The sequence below is a fragment of the Trifolium pratense genome, linkage group LG2 (assembly GCF_020283565.1).
Source record: "Trifolium pratense cultivar HEN17-A07 linkage group LG2, ARS_RC_1.1, whole genome shotgun sequence".
In the NCBI taxonomy this organism is placed as follows: Eukaryota; Viridiplantae; Streptophyta; class Magnoliopsida; order Fabales; family Fabaceae; genus Trifolium; species Trifolium pratense.
Genome location: NC_060060.1, coordinates 29879522 through 29902122, shown reverse-complemented (window position 1 = coordinate 29902122; position 22601 = coordinate 29879522). Strand labels below are relative to the sequence as shown.

Below are 22601 nucleotides of genomic sequence, written 5' to 3'. Positions count from 1 at the left end.
ATTAAAATAATTTTTTTTTTTTTGAACCAACACAAACTTACTGCATTTCATTAATTATCAAAAGCTCAATACATGAAGGAATAATCTCAAATCTATGGAAACTAGTCCAGGAATTGGCCGCCCTAGCTAAAGTGTGAGCAACCGAATTCACTTGTCTCCTAATAAACTTAACTTCAAAGTTCACACATGATAACATAACAAGAATAATTTCATTAACGATTGAAAGAAACTCTGAATTGCCTCGCCGTTTGGTACGAATAGCATCAACCAACACTTGAGAGTCACTTTCAAACTGGACGCTTTCAAAACCTCTATTCTTAGCTTCATTCATAGCTTGCAATAGTGCCCATGCTTCACCCTCCTATGTTGATAAAGTCATTTGTTGCCACTGCGTAATTCCAACCATAAACGCACCAGAATTATTACGAAAACAAGCACCCATTGCGGTCCTACCTTCACCGACAAAAAATGCTGCATCTACATTGCACTTTAACCATCCTATGCGAGGCTTTTCCCACCGAATGGTGCTGGCAAGCGGGACATCATGATCATCGTTACCTCGCAATTTATGGACGGCAATCCACTCGTTCCACTGCTCAAACGCAGTCCGGCCAACTTGGATTGGGCTTCTAACATTATCGTTCCAAATTTTGTCATTCCGGTTATGCCATATACTCCATAACAACATAGCCACTCTACCTATAATAGCGTAATCCTCATTCCGACACAAGGCAAACATTCTATCTGCCGCACTACCTTGCTGACAAGCTGCGGAACCCAAGACAGCTGATAGTCCAGCTGCTTGCCAACTAGATTGAGCAGAAGCGCAGGTGAAAAAAGCGTGTACATCATCTTCTACCTCATCTTCACATAATGGACAATGAACATCACAATCAACATGACGTTCTAATAACCGACGCCTCGTTGGAATACATCCCCTACATAACCGCCAAAGAAGATGACGCGCTTTATGTGGAGCATGTGCTTTCCATATTTCTTTCCAATTGTCGTTCACATGGTATTTATCATTACGGAAAATACACTTCATAGCAAGCTTGTACCCGGATTTGACAGAGTAACACCCATTTCGTTCCTCCTCCCAAACCATTTTATCCACATAAACTGACCCAATGAGAGGTGTTGCAATAATCCTCTCTGCCACCTGGACTGGGAATAACATACGAATTTTAGTCACATTCCAAGCTTTATAATTATCTATCATTAGGTCCCTAACAAATAAGTTATACATTCCTTCAGGTTGAGGCGAAGGAATCCAGCGTTCTCCATTCCCACGTAACCAAGGATCCGACATGACGTGTATCTTGTCACCACCACCAATCCTCCACCGACACCCAAGTAAAAGAACCTGTCTAGCTTTCCAGATACTACGCCATGCAAAACTAGGATTATAGCCCAAGGACGCCTCCAACAAAGTAGATCGTGGAAAATACCTTGCTTTAATAAGCCTAGCCACCAATGTATCTGGATTTTGTAAAATTTTCCATGCTTGTTTTGCTACCATAGCCATATTAAAGGCTTCAAAATTCCGAAAACCCAAACCCCCTTTATCTTTGGGGCAAGCAAGTCTCTCCCATGCTAACCAATGAATACCTTTACTATTACCATTACCACCTCCCCACCAAAAGGCATTTATCATTTTTTCAATATCATCAATAAAAGAAGAAGGGAGGATAAACAAACTCATAACATAAGCTGGGATGGCTTGAAGCACTGACTTTATCATAATCTCTTTTCCAGCTTTCGATAAGGCTCGTCCTCGCCATGAATTTATCCTCTTCCAGATACGGTCTTTAATATAGGAAAAAATTGCCTTCTTACTTCTACCTACCATAGACGGTAGGCCGAGATAAATACCTGTTCCCAACACATGTCGCACACCAAGTATACCGGCTAAATCAGCTTGAGCCGCCTGTGACATATTGCGACTAATGAACACCTCAGACTTAGACAGGTTAATTTCCTGACCCGAGGCCTGTTCATAAGTTTGTAGAATACTTAAGAGTTGGGTCACCTCAGCAACATTAGCTCTGCAAAATAAAAAACAGTCATATGCAAACAAGAGATGAGACACTTCCGGGGCGCCTCGACAAATTCGCACACCATGAATGTCTCCTTGTCTAACAGCTTGGTGTATTAGAGCGGTCAATCCTTCCGCCACAAGAATAAATAAATAAGGGGACAATGGGTCTCCCTGCCGTAAACCTCTTCCCGGAGTAATAGGACCAACCTTGTTAAAATTCATAAGCACTGAATAGTTAACAGAACTCACACACATCATCATCCATTGTATCCACTTCTCTCCAAACCCCATTTTGACTAACATACCACAAAGGAAACCCCAATCCACCTTGTCATAAGCCTTACTAATATCAATTTTTAATGCTAACTCACCTCTATATCCTCTAGTCTTTCTCTTCATAGCATGTATAACTTCAATAGCAATAAGGGCATTATCAAGGATCGACCGACCTTCGACAAAAGCTGACTGCTCCTGGGAAACACATTTATCCAGACAAAGCTTCAACCTATTAGCAAGCACTTTAGAAACTATCTTGTAGAGGACATTACACAGAGAAATAGGTCTCAAATCTTTCATCGAAGTAGGATTATCACATTTAGGGATGAGACAAATATTAGTTTCATTAAGGCTAGAAGGAAAATACCCCCTATCTAACCAGGAAGATGCAGCTACAAAGATATCGTCTCCGCAATGTTCCCAGAATCTTTGGTAGAAAGCTGGGTTGAAACCATCAGGACCTGGGGATTTATCCGGATGCATCTGAAATAAAGCTTGTTGTAATTCAATTTTGGTCAGGGGTGCCATAAGTAAATGATTATCCTCCTCTGTCACCCTTTGCTGGATAAGATTAAGCACGGGTTCATGAATGTCGCTTATATTTCTGAAGAGAGCATTAAAATAGTTCTTAGCTACCCGGCACAAATCCTCTTGAGTATGGACTGCAGTACCTGCTTCATCCATGAGTTTGGTAATATTTTTTTTCTTACTACGAACTGAAGCGGACATATGAAAAAATCGAGTATTCAAGTCACCTTCTTGAAGCCAATGCATCTTGGCTCGCTGCTTCCAGTACCCTTCCTCCTGAACCAGTAAAGTAGCATGCTTATCAGAACATTCCTGAAACCTCTTACTCTCTTCCTCCCCCTGATTATCCCTCAACGCCTCCATCTCCCGGACACATTCTGCTATCTCTTGTTTAAACTTCACTCTTTTCCTTTTGCCCCACCTTTGTAACTTGTTAGCACACCGAGCAACACGATCAACTATCGCAACATTGTCATTCACACCCCACCCATCAATCACCGTCTCTTCCAAATCCGGTTCCTTCAGCCATTTATTCTCAAACCGAAAGACGCCATTGAAGCGGACTGTTATAGTAAGAGAGCATTGGAGTAAAATTGGACTATGATCTGAATGTGAAGCCAAGAGGTTAGATAGTCTTACGCCAGGAAAGAGATGCAGCCAACTCGTACTAGCCATAGCTCTATCCAACCGCTCTTCAATAACATGAGGTGTACCTCTACTTTTGATCCAAGTAAATGGGTGTCCTGCAAGAGGAATATCGATCAAATTACAGTCAGCGATAGCTTGTCTGAATCCCATACATAACCAATTGGGATGTGGGTGAATGCCCTTTTTATCCTCTTGTGAAAGTAGATCATTAAAATCACCAATTATACACCAGGGTACAGGGGACATGTTAACTAACTCTCGCAAAAGATTTCATGCCTGTCTCCGTCTACTACGCTCCGGGTATCCATAATAACATGTTAACCTCCACTCCCCCTTCTGCTCATCCTCCACTAACATATTAATAAAGTTTCTCGAATAATTTAAAACGCTACATTTATTATTATCCTTCCAGAACACCGCTAGACCTCCACTCTGCCCCTCCACATCAATAGCCAGACAAGAATCGTAACCCAATGTAACCCGAATAGGTTCAAGGTGTCTAGCATGAGATAATGTTTCAGACAAGAATAAAATATCCGGCTTATGTTCTCGGGCAAGCTTCCGCAAATTAGGAATTGCGCTCGGGCCGCCCAAGCCCCGACAATTCCAACTAAGAATATTCATGAGTCCCGGCAGTCCTGGGAACTGCCAGGACCTGCCGATAAAAAATGCTGGTTAAATTGCTCATCTGTTGCTGCAGGAGTTATAACTTCAGCACGTCTGCGCTTTTTCTCCATATGATTTTCCATCTGCTCAGGGTGAACCACATCAGTTAACAATGGGGTAATCTGCCTACTTTCTCTCAGATTGGACCTAGCAGAGAGGGCTAAAAGCGGTGTATCAACATTCCTAATAACGCCTGGTTCAGTGGGAACAACTAAATTTCGTCTATTAGTTACCATTGACGGGGTAGATATTATGTCATTGTTGTCATGAAGCACCACAGAGTTAACCCCTGGTTCACTTTCCCTACCTGTAGCATGTGCATTTGGGCGTTCTGAATGAGAATGGGAAGAATGCGAAGAATTCGGTGCACTTCCCCTTGACTGGCTTCCAGTAAACGTATCAGCCCTACCGCTCCCTTCCTCATGCAACCATCGCGAGTCCATACGACCACCAGGACGGCGAACATCTACTCTAATTTCGCTAGACCAACTTCGCCTCCCATCATCCCTCTCCATGGCATACCGAACATCACACTTATCTTCTGAGTGGCCAAGGATGCCACACACAAAACAAAAGAGTCCGAGTTTTTCATATTTGAACTTGACAACACCCCCCTCACCACCATTCACAGCAATCCTCTTCTCGATTTTTAATGGTTTTCTAACATCTACCCGAACTTTCACCCTCATATACTGTCTCCAGAAGCTCGTGTTATTATTTTTATCATACTCCAAAAATTCTCCAATATAGTTTGCCAACCCTTTCCCTACCTTCTCAATCATCATTCCTACCGGAACATTATGAATTTGCACCCAAAAGTTGACATGAAATAACGGAATATCATATAGTGAAACTCCCAGCTTTAACCTTTCAACAATCAGTGTAAAGTTGTCAAAAGTCCAAGGCCCACCCTTGATTACCGCTTCAATATCCAATGGATGAAAGAATTTGAACAAGTACAAACCATGTGAAGATTGCTTTACTGACATACTCTTCACCGGCCTCCATACCTCAGCCAATCGCACCTTCTTAATTAAAATAAATTTAGCTCAAAGAAAGTAAAACAATGTAATGTGGTATCATTACTACATTATTGCTACACCAATACTACACCAATATAATAGAGTAATTTCGACATCATTAAACTCGACATCATTAGACTCGACATCGTTAGACTCGACATGGTTAAACTCGGCAGCAATTAGTAACAATTATAATCACATCATTAACAACGGCTTAAATTTAAACATCAATGGTCAATTAAATCAACAACTTAAACCAAGGTTGTCAGAACCGGACCGGTCATCGAACCGGCAAGCTCACCGGTTCAAGGTTCAATTGGTCGGACCGGGTTCAACCGGGGTCGAACCGTTTTTAATTAAATATATATTTTAATTAATATATAAATAAAAAATATGAATAATTGTTCAATATTTCATAATTTCACACATTAAAAAGATAAAATATCACAAGTCAAAATAAAATAAAATTTATAATTCAAACCAAATTAGAAATTATATAATAAACTAAGTTCAATAACACAAAATAGCACCATAACATCAATTGACAACATACTGCTTTCAAAAAAAATCAATTGACAACATACTACCAAAACCAAGTGCCAAGTGAAAAAGCAAAAACTAAATGTTCATCAAGTTCATAAAGACTAGTGTCCAAATGCATAGCTAAATGCAACGTAATAATCATTATAATGTTCATCTAGACATAAAAAGTTAAAAACTAATAATCATTATAGTCTTCAAGGTAGTAGTAGTACCGCCGGCGCCGGAGCAAGAGGAGGAAGGGGAAGGGTTTGTGGCAAGGTTGAAGAGGGTGGAGGAGAGAAGAGAAAAAAAATTAAGCGTTTTTACGTGATGACTAATGAGAGAAGAGAAAAAAGATGAAAAACAACTTTTCCTATTCCCACGTTGTTTCAGATTTTTTTTTAAAAAAAAAAAAAAAGAAGATTTTGCCTTGTTTTTTAAAAAAAAAAAAAAAAAATTGCAAAACCGTTTGGACCGGCCGGCCGGTTCGCCGGTTCAACCCGGTTCAACCCGGTTCGCCACGGTTTTTTCCCGGTTGGTTTCATATCCGGTTTTCGATCATAACCGAGCCGGTTTTATGGCCGGTTCACGGTCCGACCGGTCCGACCGGCCGGTCCGGTCCGGTTCTGACAACCTTGACTTAAACAATCTTAATCAATAACTTATTTCGGTGTCAATAACAACGACTTAGAGCACACATATAAAAAACATAAGAACAACAATAAAAAAAGAATCATAAATAATTCAATAACACAAAAAGAAGGGCAATGTCCACTTGACTACTCTCATGGTTAACACTAGCCCTATACGTGAACTCACCCACCCTGTTACCTTAGGTTTTTGCAGAGATTCTTTAAGATTTGTTGCTCTTGTTCTTCTTGTTAGAATCAGAGATACAAATAGGAAAAGAGAAAGAGACGGCTAGGGTTTCAATAGAATATCATTGCATTAGCTTAACATTACAAAAAGGTTACTAGAGAATATATAATAAAACCTAATGGACTCTAAACTAACAGGCCCAATAACATAAACTATTATTTTATTATCTAACACCTACTCTCAAACTCATGATGCATCAACAAGAAGCATTATGAGTTTGTCAAACAAAATACGAAAATAAAATAAACTACCAAATAAAATAAACTTCTAACATCACCCCTCAAGCTAAAGCTTACTAAGCTTTAAGCTTGTTACAAATTAGCCCTGACAACAAATCAACCCAATTAAGATCTCGATCAACTAAGAGCAGCCATTAACCATCAAAGAGGGGGAACCAAATCAAATTAATCCAACATTCAATCCAATGCAGTCCAAGCTAACCAAAAAACCAAATCAATCGAACAAACTCAAACTAAACCAATCATAAGAATCAATAGGGAGAAGTGCAATCAATCAGAAGAAGTGCAATAGGGAGAAGTGCAATGCAATCAGAAGAGAAGTGCAATAGGGGGAGAAGTGCAATGCGATCAGAAGATGTGCAATAGGGGGAGAAGTGCAATACAATCAGAAAAGAAGTGCAATAGGGGGAGAAGTGCAATACAATCAGAAGAAGTGCAATAGGGAGAAGTGCAATGCAATCATAAGAGAAATGCAATAGGGGGAAAAGTGCAATACGATCAGAAGAAGTGCAACAGAGAGAAGTGCAATGCAATCAGAAGTGCAACAAGGAGAAGTGCAATACAATCAAAAAAAGTGCAATAGGGGGAGAAGTGCAATGCAATAAGAAGAATCAAATCAATCAGAACCAAAATTCAAACAAAACAAGATTTTCCAAGACAATAACTCACTGGTGTCAACACAATCACCAAAACTATCATGTGCCACATGATCACCGTTTGCAAATCAATACCATAATGGAATGGATTTATTACACCATACCTGGTCATACGACTATAGGTTCCCTACTCTCAACAATTTCAATCGCAACATCATTCATCGTATCGGAAGGCATATACACAACACGACTCAACAACAGAACAAACATATTCCCAAATTTTTGGGAACTCAACAGCGGAAGCTATCAATAGTTCAAGGCGGATCGAAACAAGCTCTCGATACCATGTTAGAATCAGAGATACAAATAGGAAAAGAGAAAGAGACGGCTAGGGTTTCAATAGAATATCATTGCATTAGCTTAACATTACAAAAAGGTTACTAGAGAATATATAATAAAACCTAATGGACTCTAAACTAACAGGCCCAATAACATAAACTATTATTTTATTATCTAACACTTCTAACGTTTGTTTCCAAGCTCTCTCTTTCTCCTTCACATGTTCTATTTCTTTTTGGTTGATTTTGCTCATCCTAATTTGTCACTAATTTAACCTATTTATAGGATTATTAGGTTTCTCTTAATCATAAAAGTAATCTAAATTTTCAGCTGATTTGTTTCTAAAATTTAATCTTCCTAAAAGATCTATTATTTTGTTTTTCCCTTAAAAATCTCATCTCATTATTTCTGATGAAAAACTATTATTTTGTTTTTAAGAAAAAATATATCTTTCTAAAAGTCATAACAAAATCGATCTCTCTCCAGCAATTCCTAACAAATTTTGTTTCCAAAAGATATCTTAATTTATGTGACCAATTTTTTTTTTTTATTTTAAATATTTCTATTTATTCCTTTCTAAATAAATAGATATGTTTTGCAGGTATTACACGTCAATTTGTTAGGTCACTAGGAGCAGGGTGGGAGTTCCAATTTAGCTACCTAAGTTGGCCGCCTCGCCCTGCCCAACTTTAGATGGATTGATGGCGAGAGTAAGCCAAACAGGGCGGATTGATCCGTTTTGCCACCCTAGTCAGAGCAAAATCATGTATTAATAAAGAGCATGAATGACTTCAATTTGATGGATTAGGACTCTACTTTCAATCCCTTGACCAAAGGTATGTTGGTGTGATTCAATCCGAATTCACAACAATTGGCGCCCCACGGTGGGCGCCAATTGTTGTGAATTCGGATTGAATCACACCAATAAAATAATTGATGTGTGGAGCAAATAACGATTAAGCAATCAAATAATGAGATCGGCAATAAAAATCACAAATCAAAAGATAAAGCGATAAAAGAAAAGAAAACAAGAGGCTCTCTCCCCCAGAGTAGGTCACATTGACTGAACTGGGTAAACAATTCTCTTGTGTTCTTTTCTTTTATCGCTTTATCTTTTGATTTGTGATTTTTATTGTCGATCTCATTATTTGATTGCTTAATCGTTATTTGCTCCACACATCAATTATTTTATTGGTGTGATTCAATCCGAATTCACAACATATGTAAAAAACATCATGAACAGAAAGTTATTCATCAAATTACTGTCTCACTAGGACAGCAGGACATAACATGTAAACATGAAAATTTCTTCTTTTCACATCTTTCAATCAAATTGTTATATTTATTATTACAACAAAAACAAGCTTTACATCTTCAACTTCTTCCATTACATAACAAAACAATTTGTTTTATTTGTGTCACCAAAGATTCAACAGTGTAATCAATACCTTTCATAGCCATATCCTCCTCCATAATCATCATCCCTTCTCCCATCATATGGATATGGATTTCCAAACAGATAATCTGCAGTTCCTTTCCACATATTCTCCTCACAATTATTTCCTCTATGAACAACTCCACAACAATTTTCTCTCTTCATTTTTGCCAAACAAGGCCAATATCCGAACAAACTTTCACATATATCCATAGCTTCCAATCCATATCCACTAGGATATTGAGGAGGAGCAGCCACTACTTCCACTTCCTTCTTAATCTCATTCTCAACAAACCCACCTCCATAACTAGACCCTGAATTGTAATCATCTTCGTCGTCATCATTTTCCTCACTATAATCTTCACTATCTTCGGATTCTTTGCCTTCATAAGCTGCACTAGTTTCTTTTATAGTACTATCTTGTAACTGTGGTTTCTCTACAGCAACTTGGTCATTGGTTACATTTTGAGGTATGATTACTTTCTCATCATGTTTTTTCTCTTCCACAGGAAGAGGAACAGTAATTGGAATTGGAACAGGAATTGGAGTTGTGCCAGAACGAGGATAACAAATTTGATCAGAAGGTGATAGAGGCTTACCATAGGTTTTATCAATGTCGTATCCACCACCATAAGGTGTTGGATCATATTCATCAAATGCAGGTTCATTGAATTCCAAGGTAGAATAAGATAGCACAAGTTGAGTCATACCATAATTGGGATCATACACAAGATATTTTGGGTCACTAAAAGTTGTGGTAGAATATGCTATGGTTTGGTTATTATAACTATGATCATGGTAATTATTATTAGGAGAAAAATATGAATATGAACTTGAATCATAGGCATAATTTTGTTGATTGTAGTCATAGCTATTGTTGTAAGTCATAAAAGATGGAACTTGAGGATAATTATAATTGAAAGCATAAGAGTTGAAATTGTTCTCACCATAATAATCAGATCCAGAATAGGAAGAGTTGTAATAGGCCATGATTCATGAGAGATTGAAGATGGAAACTTGAAAAGTGATTACTGTAACTGCAACTATGACATGAGTTTAGGATCAAGGCTTCTTCCCCCACCTACCGCATAATTCTTATCTATGCTAAATTGTCTACATGCAATGAAAGGAAAGATAAAACTTTTTTTTTTGTTACAAGATAAAACTTTACTTTATATTTATATATTTAACAGTTATGAAATACATGGGGTGACACATTGCACATGAGGAACTCATTTTCTAGCATGTGTCATGTGTCAACACTTACCATTGTATTTATTTGTCATAAAGTCATTGAAAAGTCATCCATGCCTAAAAATAGTGTATCTTGTTGAAGAGCCTATCTTGTACCCAATTTAATTAATTAACCTTGATGAATTGAACATAAGCTAGTTTAGGTGAAACTACTTGAAATTTTAACACTACCAGTCATCAATATTTGTAATAAAAAAAATCAAGTAGGAATTTTATTTTTTTAAAAAAGCAACATGTTGAGTAGGACATGTGGGACTAATGAGACATAACATATCAATTCTAACCAGCAAAGCAAGGGCCATGGTATTTGTTTACAGTTGAAGTTAGGACTGGCTTTTCAATTTTATATGATTGGAGAATTGGAGACATTAGGATTAACGATGGCCACTGGCTGATGGATACTGCTTAGCCAAATAAATAAACATATTGGCCAGATTATATGACATAAAAAGAATCTTTAATGATTATCAAGTTAATAATGTTAACCTTTTATTTATATGTAAATATTTGTTAAATAATAATAGTAACTATAGAGAATTATTTCATTTTATAAATGCCTGAGAATTATTTTATTTCATTTTATATATATATATATATATATATATATATATATATATATATATATATATATATATATATATATATATATATATATATATATATATATATATATATATATATATATATATATATATATATATATATATACATATATATATTTGTAAACGTTATTTGAGTTTTAAAGTTTTTACTACCTTTGACTGAGGTACCACCTCCTCGTTCTAAATTGATATTAAAACAGAGTTTAATTTTCATACATTGTTGTGATGATAAAAATAATTTACATTATCAACAGATCACAAGTATTCATGTGTATATTTAAAAGTAATTCTAACGTAGAAGTCAACCATTTTTTTTTAATCAATGAAGTCAAACATTTTTTAATGATAGGATGTTACAATTGACCATCAATGTAAGAGATACATATATGAATCAAATCCTAAAATCATTTATATATCCCAATTACACACAAATAAAATAAAATGTCCTAAACTTATTTCATTCTAATTGTATTTGAACAAGTATTATGCTATTGTTATTAGTATAATTTTAGGTGTTCTATATTGCATTTTGTCTCAACATTTTTTAAATTGTACATATTCTAACACATCTATGGATACTCATTGATACCCATAGATGTTATCAAATCCTTTAAAAATCCCGAAAAGATACTTGTATGAAGCTTTCCTCGGCCATAGCACGAGTAGAGTCTAGCTCGGCAAGAGGAACTGCTTAACTTGACAATAGCATATGAGGCAGGCTGCCCCTTGACTGCTAGCCATGGCTGGTGTAATTATGCACCATGAGTCCATGACTAACCTAAAGCTTGACTTTTGTTAATGTCAAGGCTAAACATTGCACATGTCTGGAATAATAATTGTTGTGTTCCTACCAGTGACTTGATGTGTATAAAATGTCATGATCGTCCAAGGAAATACTTATCACAAAGGCACAAACTGATTGAGTGATAAGTAACTACTACAAATTACACAGAAAACTACCCTAACACTAATCTTACATCTCATAGTCACAGTCCAAAAGCACATATTCAACAAGATAGTTTCTGAAATAACCTTTTGAGCGTGCTGTAAATTATATATAACATTATGCATCTGATGAGAATCCAATATGGGTTTAAGCTCCTAGTTGTTATATGAGCATGATGAGATGCCTCAATAAGGAGCAGCGATCCTAATTGTTTTGAGATTACTCTCCACAAAACTGAAAATCACCAGAAGGCTGGAACAAAAGTAAGAAGAAAAAAAAAAGTCAGTGTGGAGCTTGATAATAATTAATGAATTGATAAACCCCAGCAAATGAACTTCTATCTCCAAGGAAACTCTGATTTCTGTTAGGAAAAAATCCTAATTCTTCCTTGACGGGAAATAAGTTATACTTCATATAGGTATTGCTTTACAGATCAAGAAAGAGAAGACCAGTATCATTCAGAGTGGAACAGAGAATGGAATTGACTACCTCATGTAGAGGATGAATCTGAGGCAGCTGCCTGTCTTGGCTTTGGACGACCAGCAGGAGGAGGGCCATCCCTCCGTCTCTCATACCTCCTACCCTCACTCTTTGATCCACCGCTACGTTTTGGTTGAAAAGTAGGGTACTTGCAAGGAATGATCTCTCCATCTATGTATTTGTCACCTAAAATTAAGAAACATACATATTTAGTCATAAGATTATGAAGAGGTAGAATATTGATGCATGATAAATTAGGTTAAAATTGTAAAGTAACCTCCATAGTCTTTATTTTTAACATCTATGTATGAGTCTGGCAGTACCCAGAGAACACCAGGCAAACCTATATGCAGGACAAACATAAATAAGAGATGAAGAGCAATAATTCGCCAAGAAACAAAACAAGATTAACAAAACAAATTCCGAATTGAAACATTACCCTTGAATTTCTCAGAGGTTGCTTCATCAACAGTGCACTGAAATCCAGTGTAAGTTGTGGTGCTAAAGGCATACAAGTTCTTCTTTGCTTCTTCCATGCTGATACACAACCACAAACACATCTATTACTATTGTATTCATCATTACATACGTTCTTCTACAGAATCCATCATTACGATGTTCAACAAAACAGAATCCATTGTACTCCACAAAACAGAATCTGTCATTACATTTGTATTCTATCAATCAACCGATAAATTTTTTTACAATAATAACCAAAATCTTTTCTCAAAGATGGGTCTGTCTATATGGTCCAGATACATCACAATGCCCTAATATGAATCAAATCTAACAATAGACCTCCACTCAAGGTCTCAGGTTCGAATGCTCCCGGCGCCACTTCCTGTTTTGGGCCAGTCTATACAGAGCAAAAAACTCTGACTTCAAATGGTCCCCCCGCTAGTGAACGATGGAATTGGTGTCCCTCGGATTAGTCAGTTCTTGGGCGAATACGAGTTTTTAAAAAAAAAACCTAATAATAGACCATTTAACTCACAACCTTTGTCGATGTTTGGCCCATAAATTTCCTTGGCCACTCCTTATCTCTAACTATTGATCTATCTTTCATTTGGTCTACCATCCTCAGCTATACTTATTCCAAACCACCTAAAATGAGACTTCAGCATTAATTGTACAACAGTATCTACCCTACTTCTCTAATAACTTTGTTCCTAATCATATCTTCTCTCATGTTAACATTCATTTACAAGGCTTAGTTTACTGGTTTAATAGTTCATTACTTTACAACATTAAGACTCAAATCTAAACTCAAGTTATACATTTCTATCACAAATTGAAACATATATTTCAGCTTTAAAACAAAACTAATCAAAAATTTGCAACTACTCCCATTTTTCCTAATCCCATGTACCACAAACAACTCCAAAACTTCACATAACAAAAAATCCTAAAAATTTAATATTAAAAAAAAAACAGAGAAATTCAAGGGTTAGAAAAAGAACCTTCCCAAAACAGTGGCAAGAGTTTGAAGATAAGTATCAATCATTTGTTCACGAGAGGGTGCAGGATCTTTAGGAAACTCCATTACAATAAGCCAATGGTTATAATCACAACCAGGAAGCATAATCGTTTCTCTCTGCTCATTGTTACTGTTTCTCTTGGAAGAGTAATCTTCATCCACAACCGCTTGAATCCGGATAGGGTTTCGGATACGGATTTTGGGTCGAATAGAAAGAGGATTGAAGTTAAGAGTTGGAGTTTTAGCGTGATAAGGTAGAGTTAGGGTTAGGGTTTTGGCTGAGATAGTGAATGAGGAAATTGTTGCCATTGGAAATGTGTTACAGAATTTGAGAGATGAAGAACAAGTGGAAATGATAAGACTCTGTTGATTATTTTTCATTTCGTTTATATATTGGATTGGATTATGGCCCAAAGTCTTAGTGGACTATTATCAACCCAATTTTATTGGGTCATATTTTCTATGGCCCAAGTTTTAGTCCCTAACATATTCTTTGAAAGAATAATATTTGTACAATTTAATAGAGTTTGAGGCTTTTTGAAATATTGATAAAGTCACATATCTAGTTGAGAGCATCTTCCAAAGTTAGTGATTGATTTAGTGGTTTATCAAACTATTTTAGATGTATATATTTTGAAAAACATATAGGAGAAATGTTCAGTTTACTCCGAGACTAATTCAGGATAGAGTTACTCTGGTTAATAACCTTTATGAATATTAGATTTCATCAATCTAACTATTGAACTAAATAATGCATCACATTTTTCACTATGATAGCCTAAAGTGAAAAGCTCATACCAATATCTACCATTCTATCCTCAATACATTTAAATTCAATTGTCTTTGCCAACAACTTGGTAGATGTACTGTGATAGCGAAAAGTGAAAAGCTCATACCAATATCTACCATTCTATCATGCAGATTTAATATCTATCATTTTATCCTCAATACATTCAAATTCAATTGTCTCTGCCAACAACTTAGTAGCTGCTGACTCAACATTATAGAAGTCCTGTAACGCTCCAACATTTTATATATTCCTTTTAATAATTCTCCTGATTTATTAGAAGATACTATATTTTATTTTGAATAATTTAAGGATTTATTTATATTAATTACCTGGCAGTAATTTTGTAAAGTATTGTGTCATGTTAACATGTGTCCAAGGAGTAAGGACACATGTTAAAATTTTAAATATAAAAAATTGCATTTAATGTTAGAATAAAATCTAATATTTAAGAAGTTAAATGCACAAGTTTCAAGATATTATTTTTACTTTTACTTCCTTACGATATAATTGATGAAATTTTTACTTTTTCACATTTGAATTTCAAAACTATTTGATACTTCATTTAGTAACATCAATTGAACGTATAATAATTTTTTACAAATATCATTAAATATCGATTATTTGATTATATAACCACAATTGTCAAATTTTTATAAACACGTAAGAGAGTGGGGCTGCGAAAGCCAAAACTAAGGACTTGGGGGTCACAAGGTCCGCCAAAAAAGATGATTTTTATAACTTGGCTTATTTTGGAAATTAACCATCTTAACTTTATGGGTTATCAACCCAAATATGGGCCTTTTAATTTTTGTTTACTTCTTTGATTGGAGATTTATTTTTGTCACACTATCCATTTTCTCGCGCGCTCTATGAATTTATCAAAATACTTTCGTCTGCTACTTAAGTAGCGAACATCCCAAAAAACACTCTACCTATATAACCTCCGCAATTTAAGTAGATAACGACATTTTTCAAAAAAATCTCATTTTTAGAACGTCTGCTATTTAAGTAGCGGAAGAGTAAAATGAGAAATGTGTAGGGTGCACGAGAAACTTGTAGGGTGACAAAAATAAATCTCTTTGATTGTTGTTCTAGAAAAAACTTTCACTCTTGATCAAAAACTTAAAAAATAAAAAATAATTATAAACTCTGAGAAATCCTTCTCACCTGCTTTTCAATTGTAGGGTTTAAGTAAATTAGTTATCCTATGCAGTTGACCATGCAAACTAGAAGAGCTTTAATAACAATTTTTTAAGATTATAATGATTTCATACAATTTTAATTACAAAATAATTCAGATCCTCTTCATGTAGAGGTGCAACAAATTTTTCTAATATAAAAAAAGTGTTATCTCATAGCATAGCATTTAAAACAAGTGTTAGGGGGTTTGTTTTGTCATCTTTGATGACTTATATCTTATGAACTTAAAGAAAGTTCATTCATATTATAAGTAATAATTTATTTGAGAAAGTTGTATTAAAATAAGTTGAAAACAGTTGACAAATATGTAATAAATTATTGGCTTAATTAGTAAAATGCCCTTAAAAATATTTTTGGTTTCACATTGGTTCCTTAAAGAAAAAAATGTCTGAATAGGTCCTTTAAAGAAAAAAATGTCCGAATAGGTTCCTTAAAGACATCTTCGTTAATCAGTTTGGTCCCTAAAAAAATGTCCGAATATGACCAAACTGATTAACGGATATTTCTTTAAGGGACCTATTCGGACCTTTTTTTCTTTAAGGGACCTATTCAGACTTTTTTTTTTCTTTAAGGGACCAATCTGAAACCAAAAATGTCTTTAAGGGATCATTTTACTAATTAAGTCTAAATTATTTTATAGTATAAATATTTATATGCCACATTAAAAAAAACATAAATAAATCCATAAGTCTTAGCTAAACTAAAAAAATATGAAATTGTTAGATCGAACGTTATGACCGAGGTTCAAATTCCGACTCTCTCACTTGTGTGTATCAGTTTATAATAATTTTATTATTTCGTCTATTTACTAGAAAATATAATGTATATTATTATTATAAGCTCTAGATAATTTTTTTTAGACATATGTTAAGAAGTCCCACATCGGTTGAGAGATGGCCTGACTAAGTGTTTATAAACTAGAGACAATCTTCACCTTACAAGCCGGTTTTGTAAGGATGAGTTAGGCCCAATACTCATTTCTAAGATGGTATTAGAGCCTCTCCAAGATCCGTTGGGCCACCCGATATCGGGCCACCTACCATTTATATCCGCGTACCAAGCCCAATAGCGCTGGACACGAGGGGGTGTGTTAAGAAGTCCCACATCGGTTGAGAGATGGCCTGACTAAGTGTTTATAAACTAGAGGCAATCCTCACCTTACAAGCCGGTTTTGTAAAGATGAGTTAGGTCCAATACTCATTTCTAAGAAGATATCTTTATCTCATTGAAAAACAATATCAAAATGAAGAAACAGTTCAACAAAACTTCATTAGACATACCGAGGATACGGAAGGAGAAAACGATAGACAACAAATAAAACACACCAAAACCTTAAAAAAAATCTTAACAAACCAAACCCTGTTTTATTAGCGTCAGAGCAGTTTACTATCAATTTGTCAACTAATTGTTGAAATTAAACAATATAAATAATTAGCATTCGGAACACGTCATTTAGTACTTACTTTTTTTTTTGAAGGAGGATCATTTAGTACTTACTTACTTCTAGTTCTTTCGTCATCTTATATTTGTTGTTTTTGTTGCAAACAAATTCAGATTAATTACTAAATATATAGTTATAGTAGTTATACACAGAGCTACCTTATTATGATCATGAGGATATATAGCAGGAGCAGTTTAGAGTTTAAACCTTCTTTTTTAGGGGCTATAGAAGTTTTAGTACATCGATGGAAAATATCAACAATGCTAGTATTTGAGTTTGTCATAACTCATAATCACAAAACGGTTTGACTTTGTGAACCTAAACACAAGGATTAATTAATTAATTAATAATAATAGTTCACAAATTATAGTTCAACCGACCGAAATGTTGATACTGCTAAGTTGGACGCTATGATCGAATTCAAACTATGGTCTCTCCACTTTGTATGTGTGGGTTTTCGATGACTTGCCATTTAATCTATGTACCAAAATATTGATAATAAATAATTGTTCATTGATAAAGTGATAAACATGTAACATTTGATAAAAATGTTTAGGTTAACAATATTAGCATTGTCTTGACAAAAGACAAACATTATTAGCATTTTGAATTGAGCTAAGTCTTACGTTTTTTTTTTAAAATGTCAAATATATTAGACCATAATACAATAAATACAAGAGATATTTAAAAGAGAGTAAAAAAAACAACCTACGACCTTGGTAAAAACGGATCCACTATCATAAGAAGAGAAGTCAGAGGCACCCCACTACAGATAATTAAGGGTATGACCAATTCCCAAATCACATAAGAGAAACATCAAACTGTCAACCACACAAATCACTACTAGTACTATAGCAGATGATGAACTCCACAGCCCACTCATAATGGGAGTAGAGCTTTGATCTAACCTGATGATCAGAAAAGGTTGATGGCCGGTCCGTTGAGCAAGCTTCCACACCGAAGGGGGGGTTTGTACCTGCAGGTGCTCCGATGCCTAAGTCAGCAAAGAGAACAAGAGAGATACAAGAGAAGAGAGAGAAAGTAAGGTATAGAATGATTCAGAATACCTGGCTCTCCTGTATAGGAGAGCTTATATAGTGCCCCCAGCGCTGGGCCAAAGGTTGGTCTATTGGGCCTGGATAACCGGCCCAATAGGCCCAACTGCCAGGATAGCCCCTGTATCGTAGGGGAAGGCAGTTATTTGCCTCTATCCTGGTTTGGAGTCGTTCCGCTATTGGCGGGTAATGGATGACTCCGTGACGGATATGGTTGGTCAATGAAGCACGTGTTAAACGTGCTGCTTAGCTGTTAAGCTAAGGCTGAATGAGTCGTCGTGCACGGATAGCCGAGCACGTGATTAGCGTGGAGCTAATCTGTTATGTCGAGCAGGACACGTCATTGGCTGACGTGTCGGGGACGTATCCCCTTATTGGGCCATGCCCCAAATATCGGGCATAAGTGATTGGGCCAGCTCTTGGCCCAGTCCAGAACAAGCTTACTAGAACTCTTAGCGTAAAACTATTTTGAAGAGGTGAGTTGAATCCAATATATCAGATAGTTGTTGACATCCATTGTCTTCCTAAAAAAAAAGAAGATCATTTTCAGTCTTTCAAATGGATCGCACTCTAGCATGGTAGACCAAAAACAAAACAAATTTAACTTAATCCTAGCCATAGGCACACCACCACAAGCAGAGAAGCCAGAGGCACCCCACCCCGCCACATATATAAGGGTCTCACAAGTATAGACAACCATCAAACCCACATAAAGAGAGACATCGAACTGCCAACTACACATAACAGACTCCACTACTCACTTATAATAGGAGCATAAATTACTAAAATTCTTAGCATAAAACCATTTTAAAGAGAAGAATTGAATCCTATCAAACATTCATTGACTTTTACTATATTTGCAGAAAATTAAGATCATTTCAAATCTTTTAAGTGAATCACACAATAACATATGAAACAAACCTAAACTAATTCTAGCCCTATATAACCAAAACAAAGATGAAACCCTTGTTAAAAAAAAAAAAAGATGAAACCCGGCAAATCCAGGGTAAAACCCGATCCCAAGAATTAAATTTAATTTAATTTTTATTGAAACAATATAATTTATGTAAATATTTCTAGTCAAAACAGACTTATCATCTGCTTATTTTAAATCACTTATTTATGGTAGAAGTTTACTTAAACCATTCCCAACTTCCTATAGCCACAAACTACTCAACTTTATAATAGACCTGTTTGCTTGCGTGAGAAAACGGTAGTGATATCTTAATCTTACTAATCAGACAATTTGTCAAATTTTAAAAAAGAATAAAAAGTTTAATCTAATCCATGCAATTTTCACCAACAAAAATAATATATTGTTTTTCATAATTTCAATTTTGTAGTACGAGTTGAATTTTTTTATATAAATTTGGCAGTTTTGGTTTATGTCGGTTTAAATATACCCCGTGGGACCAAATGTTGACAAAAGGAATGTTTACTCATACATATGAAGGAAGGGTCAATTATCCATGTGACCATGTCAACCGCACCAAGACGAAGAAGAAGATTATAATTTGTGGGATTTGGTTTAGTCCACAAAACCAATGATTAACGAAAGACTTTGAAATTGCAAGCAAGATCACCACCATGTGAAAGCTGAACTCGTGACTGACTTGTATACTTCCTAGTCAATTTTGATTAGGATTGCTAGGTGCAAGTGAAAATATACCCTAAATTATGTTTATATTTTTTATTGATTTTTGAAATAGTTTGTTTGAGAGACTCAAATCTCTTAATAGTCATACGATTTCTTTGTTGTTGGCAAATTGTATTTATATTTAACTTTTAAAAAGAATAAAAAATGTGTCGATTGATTTGTGAAGACCGAAGCTCTTTCTCCATTGAAATTTTAAAGATTTAGAATAGTTGTCAATGAGACAAAATTCTTTTTTAGACACAAATATAAATAAGAGGTGTTAGACACACACTCACAAACAAATAAAAATTAAAGAAAAAAGAAATAAAATGATGTTGATTGATTTTATTATATTATTTTTATTTAAAGGAGAATGTTAACTTGTGCCCTTAAGGGCACATGTTAAAAAGATAAATGTGGAAAAAATTTAATGAACTTGTAGTGTATTCAATTCTCTAAACATTAAATGTTTTTTATCATTAAATGCTCTATTTCTATTTTTAGGTAGCTTAACATGTGCCCTTAGGGCACAAGTTAACATAACCTTTATTTAAATTTTTGGATTAGTGTGTGTGTGCTCAAATAAAATATGATTTGGATTTGTGTCTATGCAAGTCTTTCTCGTTAATGAGTTAGTTTTTTTTAATCCAGTCTTGTATTGATGGCTGATTTTGTGAGCGTTGCTCATCAACGAATTTAGTTTTTTTTTTGTCCCCGTATTGTTTGATTTTATTTTGGGTTCGAATCAGGTCCTTTAACAAGTATATTCAGCCACTTATTAGTATGACTCTTTTCTTTTATATTTTTTTATAAATTATACTCATCATAGTCTTAGACCTGAAAGTTGAGTTTAACTCAACCCTATAAAATTAGTTTGTAAGATGAAGATTTTCTCTCAATTAGATCATCTCGCAACTGACGTGTGACTTCTCAACACACTCTTTCACGCTCAACACTACTGAACTTATTATGGTTAATTAAGTTGACTTTCTTGGGTTATCAACTAAGTTGTTTTTCCTTGTATTTTTAATGAATGAATGAACTAAATCTAAGTAAGAGAAAGTAAGATAGGTTAGTTCTAGACTAATTAGCGGGCGGCTCTTATAAGAGGGGGGGGGGGGGTGTTGACTCATCAAGCTCACCAACAACACAACCCACTTTGATTAAATCAACAACAACAAAGCAAAGCAAGGTGTACAAAACACATGTGCTAATGGAAAACAATGGTTAATTAACATTGGAAAAAATAAAAGCCTTCTTCTACCTTCTAATTTTATACTCCTGTGCTGTGCCCACAAACAAGTGTCCATATGTTTTTTAGTTTCTTTTCAATTTCATATTTGCCCATTTCTTTATCGTTTTCCTTCTTTCTTTTTCTCGCATTTAAATAGTTTTTTCTAATACTTTTTATGCTTCCCCTGGCCTAGTTATCATGAAATTGCAGTGCATAGTTTCATATAATGATACGTGTCTTCTGCCATATGCACAACACGTGACCCAAAAAATATATATTTCTATAACACATATATATGTCCCCCGGCTTCATTTTTTCACAATGCACACATCAATATTACAACAGCATGACCTCAATATTCCAGCTTTTTTTTAAATGAAAATTTTAACAACTATGAAATGGTATAGTTGTAAAAAAAACACAAAAAACTTGAAAATGGATTTTATATATAGACACTAATATATGGTGCATGTTGTTAATATCTATTCTAGAAAATAAGTGGATGTAAGTTATTCTCAATTCATTCTTTTGTTATCTTTTTGCCATAACATGATCTAAAATATTACATGTATGAAAATTTTGTAGGGATTAAAAATTCAATTTTTTTATAAAGACAGAAAATATATTTAAACTTCAAATCATTTATTTCTTCAATAATTTTAATGTGAGTTGTGTTAACAATATCATATTTTAGATTTTTAAGAATTTAACCAAACATTATAAAAAACTAAAACCAACTACGTACAAATTTTAAGATTGTCTTATTATATTTAGTTTCTTAAATTAATGTCCTCCTTTTATTTGCATGTAGATTAATCTCCTTTTTCTTACTCTACACTAAAAAAATGAAGGCAAATGCAAATAAACATGAATGGGTAAGTGTGAAGATTAAAAATTAATCAACCTTTTATTTTTTTATTATTGTTTTCTTGACTCATGGTAGTATAGTATGAGGAGAACCACTTTTACTGTTGCATGCGTGCTAGTTCTTTGGACTCATGGTCTTTTCACTCTTTCCACCTCAACGAGGTCATAAGCATGACTTCACCTTTTTTTTATTTGTTGTAGATTAATACTATATACTCGCATTTTTTAAACTCGCATTTTTTAAACTGTGTAAAAAAAAATATTTGTAGATTAATATTTTTATTTTCTTAGTTTAGCAAGTTAAGTCACACATTTGAAGTCACGTATTAAAAATGTAGAGTAATTAATATTTAATTATTTACTTTAATTAGTTTTTTTTGTCTAACTTTAATTAGTTCTTTACTTCAACTTATGTATATTTTTCTCCA

The 22601-nt window shown here is 34.8% G+C and overlaps 2 protein-coding genes across 2 annotated transcripts; both read right to left on the bottom strand.

Annotated features, from left to right (window-relative positions):
• Positions 1-9043: 9043 nt before the first annotated feature.
• Positions 9044-10444, bottom strand: LOC123910046. Its single transcript, XM_045961073.1, has one exon. The coding sequence runs from the start codon at positions 10179-10181 to the stop codon at positions 9198-9200; it is 984 nt and encodes a 327-aa protein (XP_045817029.1). The 5' UTR covers positions 10182-10444; the 3' UTR covers positions 9044-9197.
• A 1426-nt stretch (positions 10445-11870) lies between these two features.
• On the bottom strand, positions 11871-14327 carry LOC123909778 (multiple organellar RNA editing factor 9, chloroplastic-like). The gene is made up of 5 exons (XM_045960667.1): positions 13934-14327; positions 12913-13010; positions 12751-12816; positions 12483-12659; positions 11871-12245 (listed from the first exon to the last, which is right to left on the bottom strand). The coding sequence occupies exons 1-4, from the start codon at positions 14257-14259 to the stop codon at positions 12484-12486; spliced, it is 666 nt and encodes a 221-aa protein (XP_045816623.1). The 5' UTR covers positions 14260-14327; the 3' UTR covers positions 11871-12245; position 12483.
• Between the last annotated feature and the right edge of the window lie 8274 nt (positions 14328-22601).

What these genes read in the sequence shown, in the direction of transcription:
- LOC123910046 (XM_045961073.1), bottom strand. Translation starts at nt 10,181, where the DNA reads ATGGCCTATTACAACTCTTCCTATTCTGGATCTGATTATTATGGTGAG.
- LOC123909778 (XM_045960667.1), bottom strand. Translation starts at nt 14,259, where the DNA reads ATGGCAACAATTTCCTCATTCACTATCTCAGCCAAAACCCTAACCCTA. An exon ending in CTTGCCACTGTTTTGGGAAG is followed by an intron (nt 13,011 to 13,933) that starts GTTCTTTTTCTA and finishes GTTGTGTATCAG; the next exon opens with CATGGAAGAAGCAAAGAAGA. An exon ending in TAAAAATAAAGACTATGGAG is followed by an intron (nt 12,660 to 12,750) that starts GTTACTTTACAA and finishes TCTTAATTTTAG; the next exon opens with GTGACAAATACATAGATGGA.